This window comes from Marmota marmota, unplaced genomic scaffold, assembly GCF_001458135.2.
Source record: "Marmota marmota marmota unplaced genomic scaffold, marMar, whole genome shotgun sequence".
NCBI lineage: Eukaryota > Metazoa > Chordata > Mammalia > Rodentia > Sciuridae > Marmota > Marmota marmota.
In genome coordinates, this window is record NW_026000026.1 from 22,152,455 (window position 1) to 22,170,615 (window position 18,161).

At 40.3% G+C, this 18,161-nt stretch overlaps 2 protein-coding genes and 1 non-coding gene across 7 annotated transcripts in view; 1 reads left to right on the plus strand and 2 right to left on the minus strand.

Annotated features, from left to right (window-relative positions):
- Cnbd2 (cyclic nucleotide binding domain containing 2) overlaps positions 1 to 1,948 on the minus strand; it is a 70,581-nt gene extending 68,633 nt beyond the window's left edge. The window contains exon 1 of the mRNA XM_048811047.1: positions 1,811 to 1,948. Coding sequence (XP_048667004.1) covers positions 1,811 to 1,855 — 45 coding nt within the window. The 5' untranslated portion in view covers positions 1,856 to 1,948. The remainder of the gene's footprint in view (positions 1 to 1,810) is intronic.
- The window catches only part of Phf20 (PHD finger protein 20), a 100,903-nt gene that overhangs the window by 4,202 nt on the left and 78,540 nt on the right, over positions 1 to 18,161 (minus strand). For all 5 annotated transcript variants that reach the window (XM_048811035.1, XM_048811034.1, XM_048811033.1 and 2 more), the window contains 4 exons: positions 12,453 to 12,552; positions 9,487 to 9,682; positions 3,554 to 3,959; positions 1,811 to 1,994 (listed from right to left, as the gene is read on the minus strand). In XM_048811035.1, coding sequence (XP_048666992.1) covers positions 1,811 to 1,994; positions 3,554 to 3,959; positions 9,487 to 9,682; positions 12,453 to 12,552 — 886 coding nt within the window. The remainder of the gene's footprint in view (positions 1 to 1,810; positions 1,995 to 3,553; positions 3,960 to 9,486; positions 9,683 to 12,452; positions 12,553 to 18,161) is intronic.
- LOC125619211 lies at positions 12,015 to 12,119 on the plus strand. The gene has a single exon (XR_007350714.1). It is a non-coding gene; the product is annotated as a U6 spliceosomal RNA (small nuclear RNA).

Genomic DNA, 18,161 nt, shown 5'->3' on the forward strand with positions numbered 1-18,161 from the left:
CTTATCATCTTGCCACAATGCCCACTTGGTGAATCCAGGGCTCAAGGAAGATAAGATCTGCATAGGCTCCAACTTCTCCCCTGAGGGTGGTTCCTTTGGCAACAACAGGACATTCATCCTGTCTCCATGGTGCTAAGCTTCCTCTCAGAGACCCAGAGACACTTCTCCCATTCTCTCAAAATCTACAATCTCCAGTCTGGCATTCAATCTTCTTAGCATGGTTTTTACATACAGTAGCATCAACTATAATTTAAAAAAAACCTAAGAAACATCTTAGAAGTAAAAGAGATATACGCCTTCCAGATGTGCCCTTGGGCTTGCCTCAGAGGCAGGATGTGAGCTTGAGGATGTGCAGGTCAGTCAGTCCATCTGTCTCTCCACCCACTCTCTCTTCCTTTCTGTTCTCCAACAGGTCAGCCCTTTTCACATTGACCTAGTGCTCTCATCAACCACCAACCAAATCACCCCCTCTCCAGCAGAAAACATCACCACTCCCTTCAAAGTTTGGCAGCAGTTCCAGGAGTTCCAAGAAGGCTTCCTGTCAATATTTTCCAGCCCTGGTGTGGCCTCAATCACATGCAGGTCCTGGTCATTCCTCACCTAACTTGGCATTCTTCTCTGAGTAATATTTCTTGTATGTTTTGTATCCCCCAGTAAAGACATCCTAGCCTGACTATAACCAGAATCTTCAAACTCAACATTTATTTCTTAATTGGGCTCAGTTTTTAAGAAGAAAATAATCTGGAAATAAATAAACAACCAAGAAAGAATTTTATCTTCAAAACCAAAACTGGCAATTTCCTGAGGGTCAAGAGAGACTAAACTTGATCATGTACAACAGAGAGAAATATCCTGGGCTACACAAATGACTCAGCCAATTTCTTAATTCTCTACTAGCTAAAGGGGAGAAGGCTTCATTTTAGAGTTTATCAAAGATTGAAATAAAAGGTTTTCAGATTATATCTTTAAACATACTAAAAATTCAAGTCAAAATTTTAATTTCCCAGAGAAATGTGTCAGTAAAGATTTGCTCAGATTACACATTCCCACAAGCAGGATCCAGCTGCTCTTCTGTATATTACCTTTTGTTGGTTTGGTTTTGTTTTCGTGGTAATGGGGGTAGAAGTCAGGCCCTCCTTTATGCTAAGCACATGCTGTACCACTAAGCTACACTTCCAGCCCTGCATCCTACCTTTTACAAAAGGGATTGGGCACAAGAAAGAGGGCTTCTGATTATTATTGGACTTTACAAGTACCCAATAATACTATAAGTAAGGCTTGTACATCTTGGGGGTGGTGAGGCTAAAAAGAAGAGGCAATAATATAGATATCCTTGGATAGCCAGATTTTAGTGTGTGTGGGTGTGTATGTGTGTATGTGTCTGTCTGTCTGTCTGTGTGTGCATACATGCACCCAGAGAAGGGGTTGTGTGCATGGATATGGTAGTGGTGGTGTTGAAAAACCAACTCAAGGGGCTGAGTTGTGGCTCAGTGGCAAAGCGCTTGCCTAGCACGTGTGAGGCACTGGGTTCAATTCTCAGCACCATATATAAATAAATAAATGATCATTGGCAACTAAAAAATATTTTAAAAAAGAAAGCAAAAGCAACTCAAGCTGGTGTGATGACACATGCCTGTAGTCCCAGCTACTCTAAAGGTTGAGGCAGGGATTACTTGAGTCCACAAGTTTAGCCTGGGCACCATAGTGAGACCCCAATTCAAAAGGGAAATTATCAAGAAAACCCAAGAAAGCGGCTCATGGAAGACAAGAGTTCATGTCAATGGGCAGGTAGCCAAGGGAGGAGCCCTACCGTCCAACTCCTTTTCAATGGAATCCATTCTATGAGTGACTTCATCTTGAAGAGACTCCACGTGTGTCAGCAGGTTAAACTGCCACTGGTGCTGGGAGCTCAACAGCCCCTCTCCACCTCTATCCAACAGCTTCCGAGCAGGGGCTTCCTCTGGTAGGACCTTTTTGGAGACATAGTCTCTCACCTGAGGATGTGATGACATTTAAGTTACTAAGTTGCAAACCTCTGGAAAAACCAGCTGCCATCTGAATACTCCAAACCCCCATCTCCCTTTCCTCCTTCTCATGTGGATACTGAGCAGAAGTCTACCCAATGTGCCAATACCACCTCCTTGGGGTGGCCCAGAATATGCTTCCCCCTAGCTAGCTCAATGCCCCAGCTTGAAGTGGGTCACCAGGGACCAGGGAGCCTACTAGAGAAGTGTTAATGTGGATGACAGTTAGCACATGGGTCAATACACATTTGGAGAATCCTGGCTCTGACTCTTGCTGAATGTGTGGCCTGGTGAGTTACTTCCCCTCTGAGCCTCCAGTCCCTATCTTCAAAGACAGAGGTAGTAAAACCTACTTTGAAGGCTCATGAGGATCAAACAGGATAAGATATGTAAACACAGTGATGGCTTTAGTAAGCTCACTACTGCCTGAAGAAACCAAAACCTTTGGTTGCCTTGCCAGGTATTTTCTGATTTTGTGTTAGAAAGCAGACCTAGTCCTCAGAACTGCAAATATTTTCTGGAGTTTGAAATCTCAACCTTTCATTCATTCAAAATGAAACAAATTCCAGTTAATACTGATTTAGTGCTTACTCTTACTATGTGCAAAGCAATGTTCTCAGAGCTTTTCACAAACAAATTCCACAATAACTGAGAGGCCCTGTCTGGGGGCCCCATTCTACAAATGAGGAAATAGGATCTCAGGAAGGAAGTGAAGTAATCAGAATCACAAAGGGGCCGATACCAGACTTGAAACTGGGTCTGTTTGAAAAGACTGTCCTTACCACACTGTTTAGACACAGGCAAGGGCAAAGGGTAAATGAGGTGTAATCCCCACCCTGGAAGGCATAGTCTAGGATGCTCCCTCTTGGCAAAATGCAGCACTATACTTAATGCTGATGATGCCAACCGTCCAGACAAAGTCTTTGAAAGCAAGCATGACCAGGGCAGAGAAGTTCCAAAATCACACAAAGCCTCACTGACAATCTAAGGACAGGCACAATGGGACTGGTGAACAGTTAAAGATGAAAACACTGGCGATTACAGGATGACACAAAGGGGTTCCAAAGAGAATGGCTAATATACAAAAGACAGAAGGTTCTTTGGAAAACTATTGAAAGCAGTGAATATTCTGATGAAAGGGATCCTCCTTATGACACAGTGGCAAAGTTAAAAGTCAAAATAAGGATATCACAATTCTATCAAAACAGTATGCCTTATAACAATTAACAATTATTATTGCTAGGACAATTATGTTTAAAATATATATATAAATTTTTCTTAGTTTCATGTTTTCAAGTTCCAATCAACCCTACTCTCCTGCTACTTCCCACCTCTCCACCTGTCACCTCCACTCACTAGTGCCATTTGTAAGGTTTCCTGGAACCTATGATCTTTGGACTCTCCTGACTTGATAGCCATTTTAGCAGATCAAAACACAATCTATGACAAGCACATTTAAATATGGTTCTATTAAAAACTTATGACCACTCAAACACTGAAGGAAGAACAAGTACAAGCAAAGCACATACCTTTGGGGAGCTGGGTTTGGGGTCATTGTCCCCTCTGTTCCTGTCTTGGTCTAGAGGCCAGCCCAGGCGAGGGGAGAGGGAATCGTCACCATTCTCACAAAGGGGGTTAACTGCATCATCAAGGGCAGAGCCCCGTGTCTCTACCACCAGCTTCTGTTCCACAGCAGGGTAATAGGCGCGGGGCTTCTGGTAGCAGTGCTCACTGGTGATATAAGACTCTTCCACAGACCGGGGCAGGGGCAGCGGCAGAGGCTTCTCCACCACCCCATTCAAAGTTCTATAGCTTGAGGCTTCCTCCTTGCTCCTGGCATCCGTGCCATGGATGTGTCTGGACTGAGCTCTGCCCTCCCCTGAGTGCTGTTTCCAAGGCTGGCACCACAGCTGTAGATCGGGATGCTCCCTGCTTCTGTTGGATGAACATGGAAAGGGCTATGAGGTAAACGGCACGACTGCAGGACTTCTCAGTTCCCAAACACTCTCCCAAGAAGAACAGCTCCCACTTGGGCCATCTGGCCACATGCCACCATTTTCCAAACAAGAGGGAACATAAATCCTTGGTCCCTTAGCAGAGAACTCCCATTCTGGACACGTGCCATCGGTGAATATGCCTGGACACAGCTGCTGATCAGCAGTGCAGCTGGGACAACTTCCTCAACCAGACTCATTTCTGCTTCCTCCTTCATTCATTTTTCACACTAGGAATTGAACCCAGGGTTGCTTTACCACTGAGTCGCATCCCTTGTCCTTTTTACTTTTTGAGACAAGGTCTCACTAAGTTGCTGAATCTGGCTTCAAACTTGTAATCCTCCTGCCCTCAGTCTCCCCAACTACTGGGATCACAGGTGTGTGCTCTAGTGCCTGGCTCCTGCTTCCTTCTTCAGAAACTGGGCTAGTCATCTGTCTGCAAGCAACTCTGAGTTTTATAAAAATTAAGTGAACTGGATGAGTGCAGTGGCATATGTCTGTAATCTCAGCTACTTTACCAAGATCCTGTCTAGGTTCAATCTCCAGTATCAAAAACAAAGCACAAAATAATCCAAAGCAAAAGACCAACGTCTCAGCTCAAAGATGGTCAGAAGAGCTGGGCATGGTGGCACATGCCTGTAATCTCAACTGCTCATGAGGCTAAGGCAGGAGGATCACAAGTCCAAGGCCAGCCTCAGCAATTAAATGAGACCCTGTCTTAAAATAAATTTTTTTAAAAAAGGACCAGAAATGTAGTTCAGTGATAGAGTATGCCTGGGTTCAATTTCTAGTACCACAAAAACAAAAAATTAAGTGAATGATGAAGCACTCTGTTGGTGGTCAAGTGTTCTTCTCTCTCTCTCTCATTTTTTTTAATGTTTATTTTTTAGTTCTCGGCAGACATAACATCTTTGTTTGTATGTGGTGCTGAGGATCGAACCCGGGCCGCACGTATGCCAGGCGAGCGCGCTACTGCTTGAGCCACATCCCCAGCCCCTCAAGTGCTCTTAATAAACAATCATAACAATCCTGGCATGAAATGGCACCTGATTACCAAAATACCATCATGACTGGCAACAGGGTGTGTAACTATCATGCTTATATGACCATTAATAATTTAGTTTCAGGCTGGGGTTGTGGCTCAGCAGTAAAGCACTCACCTAGCATGTGTGAGGCCCTGGGTTCCATCCTCAGCACATAAAAATGAAGAAAATAAAGCTACTGTGCCCAACTACAACTAAAAAGTAAATATTAAAAAAATAATAATAATAATTTAGTTTCTTTTTCCCCCCCTGGTATTAGGGATTGAACTCAGAGTACCTCTACAAATAAGCTATACTCCCAATCACTTTAATTTAAAGATAGACTCATTGAGTTGCCCAGGCTGACCTTGAACTTGGAATCCTCCTGCCTCAACCTCCCTAGTGGCTGAGATTATAGGTGTGTATGAGCACATCCAAATAATGAAGTTTCTAAAATTTTTTCTAAAATCTTCTACTTTCACCATTTTGAAGAGAAAAACTTGTTATTAAAGAGAAAAATCCTTTAAAGATTTTCTTTATAGGGTCACAGACTACTGAAAATCTGTTACAAACTGTGCCTACATGAATGTATACACAAAACTGTTTGACTTTTAGAGTCTCCCAGAATCATTCCCTCTTGAGCTTCAACCCAAATGAAGGTCGTTAAATTAATTTATTGGATTGCAATCAATTTTTTAAAAAGGAAAAAAAAAATTGAACAGATCGGGTACAGTGGCACACGCCTGTAATCCCAGAGGTTCGGAAGGCTGAGGCAGGAGGATCTCAAGTTCAAAGCCAGCCTCAGCAACAATGAGGCACTAAGCAACTCAGTGAGATCCTGTTTCTAAGTAAAATACAAAATAGGGCTGGGGATGTGACTCAGTGGTTGAGTACCCCTGAGTTCAATCCCTGGTACCAAAATAAGTAAATAAATAAAAAGAACATAAAATAACACAGTGCATTATGTAAAAATAGGTATTTTGTGAAATTTTAGCTTCAGTTTTATATATGTGATAAAAATTTATTCCACAGAATATATATTTTCTAAAAGTTTAAAAGTCAATATATAAAATTCACCTTTCAATTCTTCTTTACCACCCAGAACCTCCATTACAACTTGTGACCATTAAACAAAAGGTAGAAGGGAAGGAAAAAAGGGAGGAGGGAAGAAGATGCTGTGGGAAACAGGGGGATTCTCCAGTACATTCAGTATGGTTAGGATGGTAATAACCTCCAGGGCATAATTGTGAACAAGTGGGAGAACAGAGAGGTGCTACTCACTTGTAGTTCATTCAGAAATGTATTTATGAACATGTGGGGCCTTTCAGGTTATCACAATCCTGAGAGGTATACTAGTCTTTAGTTCACAGAATCCAGAGATACAACATCCTGAAATGGTCATGCAATCCCACACAGAGAATTGTCTCTCTGCAGAACTGCCAACAGAGCCTTCCCAGCCCTCAGTGAGAAATACTGAAAGTAGATTGTAAACTTAACTCACATATATGGAGATACCCTGGCTCTTACCTGAAGTCTTCCTGCAGAAGTGGAATTGGACATGGACATGGAGATATAGAGCCATGTTGCAGAACCTAAAAATCTAGGACCTGCTACATTTTCTCAGCTTTCCCACTCCAGCAATCCCATGACACTCCCATCCACTGGGGAAGGAGAGGAAACAACGGGTATCAAGGCAGCCTGGGTCACTGGGTCACCTCAAGGCAGGATATCAGACCCTGTACCAGAAACCCACCCAAGATTACAGCACACCTCTGAAATCATAGCTACATAGGGGAGATGGAAGTCATTGATAACTTCCAGGTCCACTGTCATCTGAAATTCATAAACATGGAGCACATGAGCCACAGTACAGACTTGCCCTTTTAAAAACCACAGAAGTCTTCTGCTACCTCCCTTCTATAATGTTCACTCTCCCAGCTAAGATCTGAAGCCTCAGCTATTCTTCCTCACAAGGATGACTGACTCTTACCTCTGAAGAAGGTATGTATAGTCACCCATGCTGCTTTTTTTTTTTCTTTTTTATGATGACAGATGCTCTGAAATTACTCCCAGTTTTATTGTTTGTCTTTGAGAATAAATTCACAAATGGAAACATTATTTCTAAGGTTGAACACCTAGTGCCCCTGATAGCAGAGACTATCCTAGTGTACACAGACATAACTGGGGCCATCTCTACCTTTCCCAGGATCAAGACTAAAAAGATCTTCCCATATCCTCTTAAGTTAGACATCTTGTACAAATCACTTCTATAAAGGTAAAAGCTCAAAAACAGAGTCCAGAGGGACAAAGCTCCAGAATATGGGACAGAAACAGAGCACTGCATTTTGTTAAGAAGGAGAACAATACCATCTGGTGGAAATCAACCAAGAGCATCACCTGATGCTTTCCAGGGCCTCACATTAGACCACCTTCCACCTACTTCAATTTCTGGCATTCCATTAAGAATAAACTCATTTTGTTTATTCGGAGTAATACTTTCCTAGTTTATATAAGTGAGGGATAGTTAGTCTCTGACATCCTATCTAGAGCTGTCATTTGACTCAGTTCAAGTCAACAGATCCTGTCACGACAACTTCTAACTGCCCCTAGCATCCATCCTCCTGCACTACTCTTATACCACACCCAACCCTATTCTTGAGTTTGAGCAGGGCCTACGGCCATCTGGCTAGCCTTTCCTGAAGTCAGGAGTCCATAAAATTGCTTGCCCTCCTCTTTTTCTCTTTTCCTCTTCTGGGGACAGGGACAGAGCCAAAGAACAGTCGAGACTGCCTCAACCACACAGATGAGGAAAATCCCAAGCAATCAGATGGAAGGGAACTGAAACCATGCAGACAAGGGTAACCCCAGGAGAATGCCACGGTAACAGAAAGATGGAAATCAAATCTCCAAGTCCATGAATAGAATTCTGCCTTCGCTTAAGCATTCACTATGTGAGAAAGTCTCTGTTTGGGGGCTCTTTATTATAGTGGCTTAGTTTTTACCCAAACCACTTTAGATTCTTGCTCAATGTTCCTTGCTCAAACCCTCCTTGTCATGCCAGAACTTGAGGCCAGGCCTCCGAGTTCCAGAGCGCACAAGAGGAAGCAGACTTCCATTCTGCCATCCCAGAGCCCTGACACTGCACTTGCCTGGCACCAGGAGGCCTTCAGAACTAATCAACATGAAGGAAATCTTGTCAAGGAGTGGTCTACCACATCTTAACTCTCAGGGCACTAGTTTGTCATTGTTTTCTCATAACTTCACTATAAGAAGTCCTATAGGACTAACTTCCTATATGAAGGCTCATGGGAGGACTTAAGAAGCAACCTTTATAGAAGAGAAGCAGTTCCTGCAAGACCAAAAGAAAGTCCACACAGCCATGTTTCAGTTCTGAGCAGAAGCAGTTAGATTGAGGACAATATGTGATGGGAGCCAGGACTTGGGTTATAGACTTGGCTCCACCTCAGAAGCATGGAAGTGTGGCCACCCTACTCAAGTACTTGCTGTATTTGGTTTAAAAAAAAAAAAAAAAATGGGGGAAGGGTAGGTTATAAAAGCCCACACACTCCAGTAAGAGTTATACATCTTTTTCAGAGCTTACATGAACTTAGGTCATCTGACATGTAGAATATAATCACAGAAGGAAATTCACACTTTAGGTCATTAAAAGCCAGAAGTCTAGATCCAAAAAGCCTAAAATTTCTATATGAGCAAATCACCAAGAAACAAATATATTAAGCAACTAATCATGCTAGAGAGCAGGTCTTGCCAACAGTCACTCTTTTGGCAGCTTTCAACCCAGCTTTCAACTTTACTAGGCTTGAGCCTAGGAATTCAAAAACCAGTCTGGGCAACATAGCAAGACTCCATCTCAAAAAAAAAAAACCACCTTTTTCTTAAAAAGGTTAATGTGGTAGATTTTATATTACGTATATGTTACCACAATTAAAAACAAAAAATTCAGAATGCACACCAAAATAAAACACGCTATATCTTTTTTTTTGGACTGGGATTGAACCCCAGGGTACTTTACTAATAAGCTAGATCCCCAGTCCTTTCTATTTTTTTGATTTTGAGAAAAGGTTTTGCTAACTTGCTAAGGGCCTTGCTAAGTTGCTGTGGCTGGCCTCAAACTTCTTATCTTTTGCCTCAGCCTTCCAAGCCATTGGGATTACAGGCGTCTACTACTATGCTTGGCAATACATTATATCTGGATAGTGGCGCCAGCTACATGGGTGCATATATTTTCAGAATTCAATAAGTTCTTAAAATAGGTGAATTTAATTGTTAAATTAAACAATTAAATTTAAAAATGGTCGATACCTTTAAAAAGGAATGTTGATAATAGTGTGCCTGATTTTGTGAATTTTCTACTTCTCAAATTTATCCCACCCCCATTCAGTACCAAACCAGACTCCTCCTGAAAGTTTCAGGTACAATACTTACTGCAAAATGCTCATTTTGAGCTGCAGGCCGTGCAGAACCTCGATCACTCTCTGCACATCACCAAGAAGCTGATGGGTGGCCACAATCTTCTTGGCATTCTGATGGGAGTAGTTCTCTTCTAGAAATGCTAGGCCATGCATATGTCCCCTGCTCAACCACTCCTTGTCATACCAGTACTTGAAGCCAGGCCTCTGACCTAAAGCAGTGACAATGAAAGGGTTAAGCATGGTCTGGAGGAAATCCAGGTCGTTTAATCATTACATAATCATTGCATGAACTACTGAAAGATGAACTGCTGTGTTCATTTTGTTCATTTATTCATCCAGTGTACACTCAGTTTACACTGACTCCATGCTGGACTCTCCGCTAGGTGTTGGGGACGAGGCATCTACATTCCCTGATCTCACAGAACTGGCCAGAGGTGGAACATGAACCTGAGTTATATCTTTAAATTTAAATCATGTCATTTCCTTCCCTACTTAAAATCTTCTGCTACTTTCAGCTGCTCACTGAAGAAAACCCCAAACCCTAATTCTGGCTAATGGAGGCCTTCAGTACCCAGCAACTTCCCTCCCTCTTCTCCCCAACCTTACAGTGGCCTCCTCTTAGTTTCTAGAATACACACACACAAAAAAAAACCTCTTCCCAGGCTTGGCCTCTTGGTTCTAGCACCCCCTCGGTCTGGAGCACTATTCCTCCAGGACACTGCAGGGGTGGTTCCTTACCATCTCCTCAGAAAGGCCTCTTGCTACACCTCCCAAAGTTAAGAGAGCTTTTCAGAACCATGGGTCATTCCCTCTTTTAATGCCCCCCTCCCCACCACAGTTTCATCTCTACCTAACAAAATTTTGTTTATTTACCTCTTTTTTAACATCTGTTTCTGTTCTCAATCCCTCTAAGAATCAAAAGGAATAGAAACCATCAAGTTCAAGGTTGTAGCTATAGTGCCTAGCAAAAATCACCTTGAATCAATTTACCAAAAGAATGGAAAGAAGCTCCAATTCCCATTACAACTGTACCACCTATTACAACTGTACCGTCCTTCGCTTCTCTGGACCTCTATTTCCCATCTGTTACACAACAGGGATACTTCAGTGGTCCTACTCATTAAAAGGCCTCCTTAGGAAAGACTAAAACCATAAGCACAGGTGACTCAGTAACATTTTCTAATCCAAAAGGCTAGGATACAGCTTCTAACCAGATTGTGGGTTGTTCATCTGTCAAAAACTACAAAAACCTGAAGTAACCCAGGTAATCTCGTATCAAGATCCTTGGACTTCTGGCCTTTACTAACACACACAGTAAAGAGACAACTTGATTCTGTTAAAAACATTTTTAAGAATTGAAACTGTTAGGTTAAACCTTTGGTCCAACCTACTCAGAGTCAAATAGTCTATAAAAAAGCAGGACATGTGACAGACATTCAAGGCTCAGTTCAAGGAAGAGTCTATCCACAGTCTTGCCAATTAGAAACTTATACAAGAAGTTCAGAAAGTTCACAGGACATGCTGAAAACAGTGTGTGCAATTTCTAAAGAGGGAAAAGTGGAGAGAAAGACAAGGTAAAAAGACATTTAAAGGGTATCCTAGGGAGCCTTTGAGATTATGGGGAGGACCTCACAGGCAGTTGCTGTAGCAGGGCCCTAGTAGCAGGATTCAGAACAGCACTTCCTATTTTATAAGACAAAAGTCAAAACCTTTGTCTCTGGTTCTCATCACCTGTCTGGCATTAACTGGTGGAGTGATCTTTGGCTAATCATATTTTTTCCAGGTTTGTGTTTGCTCATCTGTCTAACCACTTGACCATATACTTTCCTGGGGATATAGAGACAAACAGAGGCAGATTCTTCTCTATCTATGCACTAATCTTGTACAAATAAAGATAGTGTCACAATAGAGGTCTTCAGAATCTGACTGCTGGGAAATGAACAATGGTGGTCAGTTCCTCCCTATATAACTAGAAAAATCAAGAGATTTGGCACCACAAACCAGTTCTAACTCCAATTACTTTATGAGGTTAGGAAGGTCATTTGTATCAATTTTTTTCCTCATGAGCAAATGAGAGTAGAAGACCCACCTGGCCATCTCATAAAATTAAGCAAAATAACAGAAATAGAGGTTCCCATGCATTGTCTACCTACAATGGAATTTGGTGGACAGGAGGTTATGGAGAGATACCAGAGGTGGTAAAGGGAGATTATGTCACCATCCCACTGACAGCAGGATGAGAGATAGGTTTACAATCCTCCCTTCTGGGAAGAGGCACCCAAGAGCCACAGGTGGCCCCTGTAACCACAAAATTAAATGGTCCTGCTATCAAGACACTGCTCTGGGTGGCAATAAGTCCTAAGCAATCATGCCATTGCCCTTACCCTCCAGGGCACCTCTCCTTTCCAGGTGGCAATAACCCAACAGGTGGGAGATGTCACCACAGGAAACAGAGGCAGGTTTCTAATCCTCCAGTATCCCCCAAAAGCCAAGGATCGAACCCACATATCATTCCTCACTAGCCCTCAAGAAAAGGAAAAGGTGCCCATGCAGAAGCACATATGCTAAAACTTGGATCACTAACAGAAGATTAACAGGGCCCTGAGCAAGGATGAAATGCTAATTCATGGAGCATTCAGTATTCTTTTAATAATAGAGTTTCAATCAAGCCAGATGAAAGTGTTTATCATGAACAATATTGTACTGAATGCAAAGTAGATATTTTTTGTTTTTGTTTCCAACCACAATTTAAAAAAAGAAAAAATTCTAACTCAAGGCCAGGTCTTCTACACATACTCTCTCACAGGTAAGTTCAGGAGATCTGGCCACCAGATGTGCTAAAAAGGTGAGGAGGAATCAGAGTCTAAATGATGCCGAAGAAATTAGTCTCAAGATCACATACACTTAGGATGTTTCATGATCAGCTTGCTAAGGAAAAGGCTATATACTGTTAATACCCCTGACTTTAGAAATCTCTACCTGGAGGGTCTTGGCAAACATAACAGGTGTATTTCTCGGGCACATTTTCTTCCAGTAATCCCATGCAGACCCCATGCTGCCAGCACTGGCACTCTTCACACTGTTAGAATTAAAGAAGCAACAAAAATTAAACTCAGAAGGTGTCCTCTAACCAAGTATGATCCACTTGCTACAGGAACAGGTAGAATGAAAACGGAGGGAGCACTCCCTATACTGACTTCTAAACCACTATCTAATGTGGTAGCCACTGGCCACATGAGGCTGTATAGTTAAATGAACAAGTTGAAAAGTCAGTTTTCAGTACCCCAGGCCACCTCTTTAATGCCCAGCAGATACATGAGGCTAGCAGACACTGCATAGTATAGATAAAGAACATTTAGATATATTAAATAGTGCTGACCTCAAAATAATGAGGGTTTCACTTCCATTTCTAGAGGATTTTACTTTCCTGATTACTTTATGGGAACTGAATGAAAATCATTTAGATCTTTAGAGAACTAGACTAACTTGGAGTGACAAAAAGCTGAGTTTGCATTACGGCTCATTCATCAGCTATGTGACTCTGCACATGTCACTTATCCCTGGGCTTCAGTTTCCCCATCTGTAGAATGGGATACTATTTATATACATCCCAGGGCTGTCTGTGAGGATTCAATGATTCATATACAAATCACCCACTATAGAGCCTAGCACATGGCTTTATGTATTAAATTCCTATTACTAATGGACAACCAATTCACTTTGATCCCCTTGGAATAATCATGATAACATTTCACATTTATTCTATCCAAACATTATCAAATATCATACAACTGGTTAAGAGGCAAAAGTGGATGACAACATGAACTTGGCTAATTGTATAACTAACTGTTTTAACCCCTAGGCTCTACTGCCTTCCCTGGGTATTGGAGAGTAGAGGTAAAGTGGTAGGAAGCTGAAAAGGAAAGGAAGGATTTAATGAGGGTGGCATTGGGAGACATGTAGAGAGCCACAGTCTGAAGCGAGACGAAGGAATGGAGAGAAAAGGCAGTCTTCCAGAGAGAGAGAAAACAAGGACACTTCAAACAATTCCAATCCAAATTCCTAAATCTTAATTACCCAACCAACAGATAAGCACTGGGGTGGACAGTGAGCTTCCTGATATGACTCTGATGGTGGGCCACCAGTCCAGCAACAAGGAAATAGAAAATCAAAGCTTAGACAATCCTCAACCGCCTGAAGTCAATAAGTCTCAGCATCAAGAAGGCTTCCCTGGGCAAATATAAGACTTCTAGTAAACTAACCACACCAAATCACCATGGGCAGAACTAGAAGGGAGACCTTAGATAAGAGTCTCCAATTTACTCCTGTGAAAACCAAAGCTCTGAGAGGAAAAGTAAAGTGTATAAGACAATAAAGGCAATTAGTCGCAGAAACAGGTTAATAATTATGAATGAAAGTCGGGCTAAGTGCAATGGCACATGTCTGTACTCCCAGCTATTCAGGAGGGTGGGGCAGAAGGATCACAAGTTGATGCCAGTCTCAACAATTTAATGAGATGCTGTCTCAAAAAAATAAAGAATAAAAAGCGTCAGGATGTAGCTCAGTGGTAGAGTGATCCTTGGTTCAATCTCCAATACTGAAAAGAGAAGAACGAAAATCTGCCTCATGGAAGGGGAGGGAGCATGGGGGTAGGAATGATTGTAGAATGAATCAGACATTATTACCCTGTGGGTATATATGATTATACAACCTATGTAAGTCTACATCACGTACAACCAAAAGAATGAGAAGTTATACTCCATTTACGTATGATGTGTCAAAATGCATTCTACTGTCATGTATACCTAATTAGAACAAATAAAATACATTTTAAAAAATAAAATAGCATGTGAATTTGCAAAATAAGAAAAAGAAAATCTGCCTCACCAATGACTTTGTATCATGAGAACTAGGACTCACCAAAAATAAGTCGAATACAGCTAAATTTCAAAATTCATAGTGATGAATTTTCATATGGGCCTGGCTTATATATATTATTCATTTAAAAAGTTTAAATTTAGAAAGTAGAATAACATGATCTTGGGTTGTGTCTCAGCAGTAGAGCGCTTGCCTAGCATGTGTGAGGCCCTGAGTTTGATCCTCAGCACCACATAAAAAAATAAGTAAATAAAATAAAGGTATTGTGTCCAACTACAACTAAAAAGTAAATATTTAAAAAAGAAAGTAGAATAACCTGAAAGATAACATATCTATGAATGAACATAACAAATATGCAAGATTTCTATAAAGAAAATCTTAAAATACTATTTGAAGAAAACAAAGACAATGCATCCTAATCCTGGAGAACAAGAGTCAGTATCATAAAGGTATCAACACTCCTTGAGTTCATAGATAAAAATAATGTAGCTCCAAAAAAATAGCAAATACATAACTTTGTAACAGATGAAAAAATGGTAAAAAAAATATTTGTAATTCCTACTACAGCCTATACAAAACCTCTATAAAAAGCCTATACTACTGAGTATGGTGTACACACATGTAATTCCACATACCGTGTAATCCCAACTACTTGGGAAGATGAGGCAGGATTGCAAATTAAAGACCAGTCTCAGCAATTTAGTGAGACCCTACTCAAAAAAAGCGGGAGAGGGATTGAGAACGTAGCTCAGTGGTACAGCACTTGCCTGGCACATCCAAGGGCCCTGGGTTCAATCCGCCTGCAGTATCCCCAATAAAAGCCTATATAATTAGTAAGAAAATGACAAACCCTCGGCCTAAAGGATATAAAAATATAGGTTAAGGGAGGAAGGTTAATTCTTAATAAAAAGATGTACAGATCAACCATTAAAATTAATATTAACCAACTTGAATTAATATAAATTAATATAAAATAAAACCAGACAAATATATGTATATACATTATTTTTTCTAGGTTTTAAAACTGGAGAGCTGGGAGAACTGGGGTTATAGCTTAGTGACAGAGCGCTTGCCTCGCATGTTCCATCCTCAGCATCACATAAAAATAAAGATATTGTGTCCATATTTTAAAAAATGCATTCCACTATTGTCATGTATTTAATTAAAAAAAAAAATGAAGGGCTGGGTGCCATGGCGCACGCCTGTAATCCCAGCAGCTCGGGAGGCTGAGGCAGGAGGATCAAGAGTTCAAAGCCAGCCTCAGCAAAAGCAAAGTGCTAAGCAACTCAGTGAGACCCTGTCTCTAAATAAAATACAGAAAAGGTATGGGGATGTGGCTCAGTGGTCAAGTGTCCCTGAGTTCAATCTATGGTACCAAAAAAAAGAAGGTAAATATCAGTAAATTCTTTATAGTATTATGAATCTCATGAAGTATTTATAATAAATATTTTATTCGAAGAATGTTATTCTCATTGAAAGCCTGTTTCTATTCCACACACACTTATATTCCAGAATATTAACATAAGTTATCCCTGGGCAAAAATAATGTAACTCTTATTTTCATTGTGACTTGCTATGTCTCCTAAGTGCTACAATTATGATATTTTCAGAAGATTATTTAAAAATAAGTTTCAAAATGGCCATACTAAAAGACCCATTTTTCATTAATCTAAAGGACAAAGACAAAACACCCAAATTAACAAAGGTTCTGGACAGTTCTTTGGTATAATCATCCTCACCTGCCTTGAAAGAACCTGGGAAATTTGATTTGGTTTATCACAATGAAAATGGAACCAAGATAGTTGAGTATGCTGTGACACAGGAGAGGAAGATCACGGTTTTTTGGAAAGTTGATTGATCCAAGACTGATTCTTGAATCTCCAAGTACCACCTCAAGTATAGAACATGTATGAGGATGACCTTTCCACCTCATAGTTTATAAATGTCTTTTTTGTGAAAGTGACTATAACCTGAACTTTTTTTTTTTTTAAAGAGCATTTGAAAGTCTAGATTTTTTGTTATCTTCATTTGCCTGCATAGGGGGAAAAAAAAATCTACCTCATCATTTAAAATAATATGGGTGGTTTGTAGACCCCCTGATTTTTCTTCAAGTTGATTTCAGTTAACAAAAGTTAGAACTTGACATTCCCTGCAGACATTGTTATATCCCAATAGTCTGGTTTCTTCTCATTTTCTATTTTTTTGACCATTAAGTAGCGATCGTCAGTAGGAGTTTATAATACGAAGTACAAGAATGTGCTGCGGATCTTGTTTCAATAAGTTTCATTAAGTAACATTTTAAAATATTAAAGCATGTTGCTTGAAATTTTTTAACATTTGAGTTGTTCCATTAAACATGGAGCATCTTATAAATTTCAAGTATGTTATACTTGAAATTGCCAAGAGTTAACAGATAGTTGGGTTTGTTGCAGACAGTGGGTTCAAGAATCCTTTCACATTTTCCTAATTTAAAAATTAAGGATTCTCAGGACCCTGTGTAAGAGCAGTGTGCCTGGAGGAGAACTGTGTTACCTTGGGAAGAGGATTTGCTGTGGGACTTAAGACCATGGAACATGTTATCTTGCTACAAGATGCCAGGCACCTGCTCAGTGGGTTGGAGTGAGGATCTTGAACAGAAACTTCCTTTTTTTTTCTGTTATTACTCAATACAAAGCAAAAATGGCTAAATATATACTGTGAAAAAGGCTTTCTTCTAACAAAAGATCAGATCCTCCTTCAGCTTTGCAAATTTTTAAATAAAATCATATTGAACATAAAAAAAAAGAGTATATATAATATTGCTATGGTGGGGCTGGGGTTGTGGTTCAGCAGTAGAGCGCTTGCCTAGCACGTGAGAGGCCCTGGTTCCATCCTCAGCTCCACATAAAAATAAATGAAAATAATATAAAGGCATATAAATAAATAAATAAAGTTACTGACAACTACAACTAAAAATAAATATTTGCAAAAAAAAAATATTGCTATGGCAACTAGTAATTATTTGTCAAAATTATAAATATATATACCCTTTGGCCTAGGAGTTCTACTTCCAAAATGTGTTCTGATAGATATGCTTACACAAATGTGAAATAACTTAATTTAAAATTATTACTACAAATGCAGTAGCACACACCTATAATCCCAGCAACTTGGGAGAGGAGGATCACAAGTTTGAGGCCAGCCTCAGCAACTTAGTGAGACCGTATCCTAAAACAAAAAAAATAAATAAATAAAAAGGGCTGGCGATGCAGGTCAGTGGTAATACACTACTGGGTTCAATCTCTAGTAACAAAAACAAAAAACAAAAAAATAAAAAAAAACTAACACTGTGTTTAGACAAAAAAAAAAAAAGTAAATAAAGATGGCTATTCAGCAAAGTAAATATAGTTAATGCTACTGAACTATATGCTTTAAAATGATTTAAATAGTAACTTCTATGTTATATATTTGTTAGTTTAGCCTCAGAATATTTCTGGAAGGATACACAAAGAACACAAAGTCGGAATGAGATAGGGACAAAATTTTCTTTGGTGAATTATGAGAGTGCAGTTTAAAAAAAAAAGTTAAAATATGGGGGGCCTAGGCTATAGTTCAATGGTAGAGCGCTTGCCTAGCACGTGTGAGGCACTGGGTATAATCCTCAGCACCACATAAAAATAAAGGCATTGCATCCATATACAATTTAAAAAAAAATTTTTTTTTTTTTAAAACCAAAACTTAAAATGCAGGCTTCTTAGACAGGCATGGAAGTGCATGCCTGTAATCCCAGCAATTTGGGAGGCTGAGGCAGGAGGACTGCAAGTTCAAGGC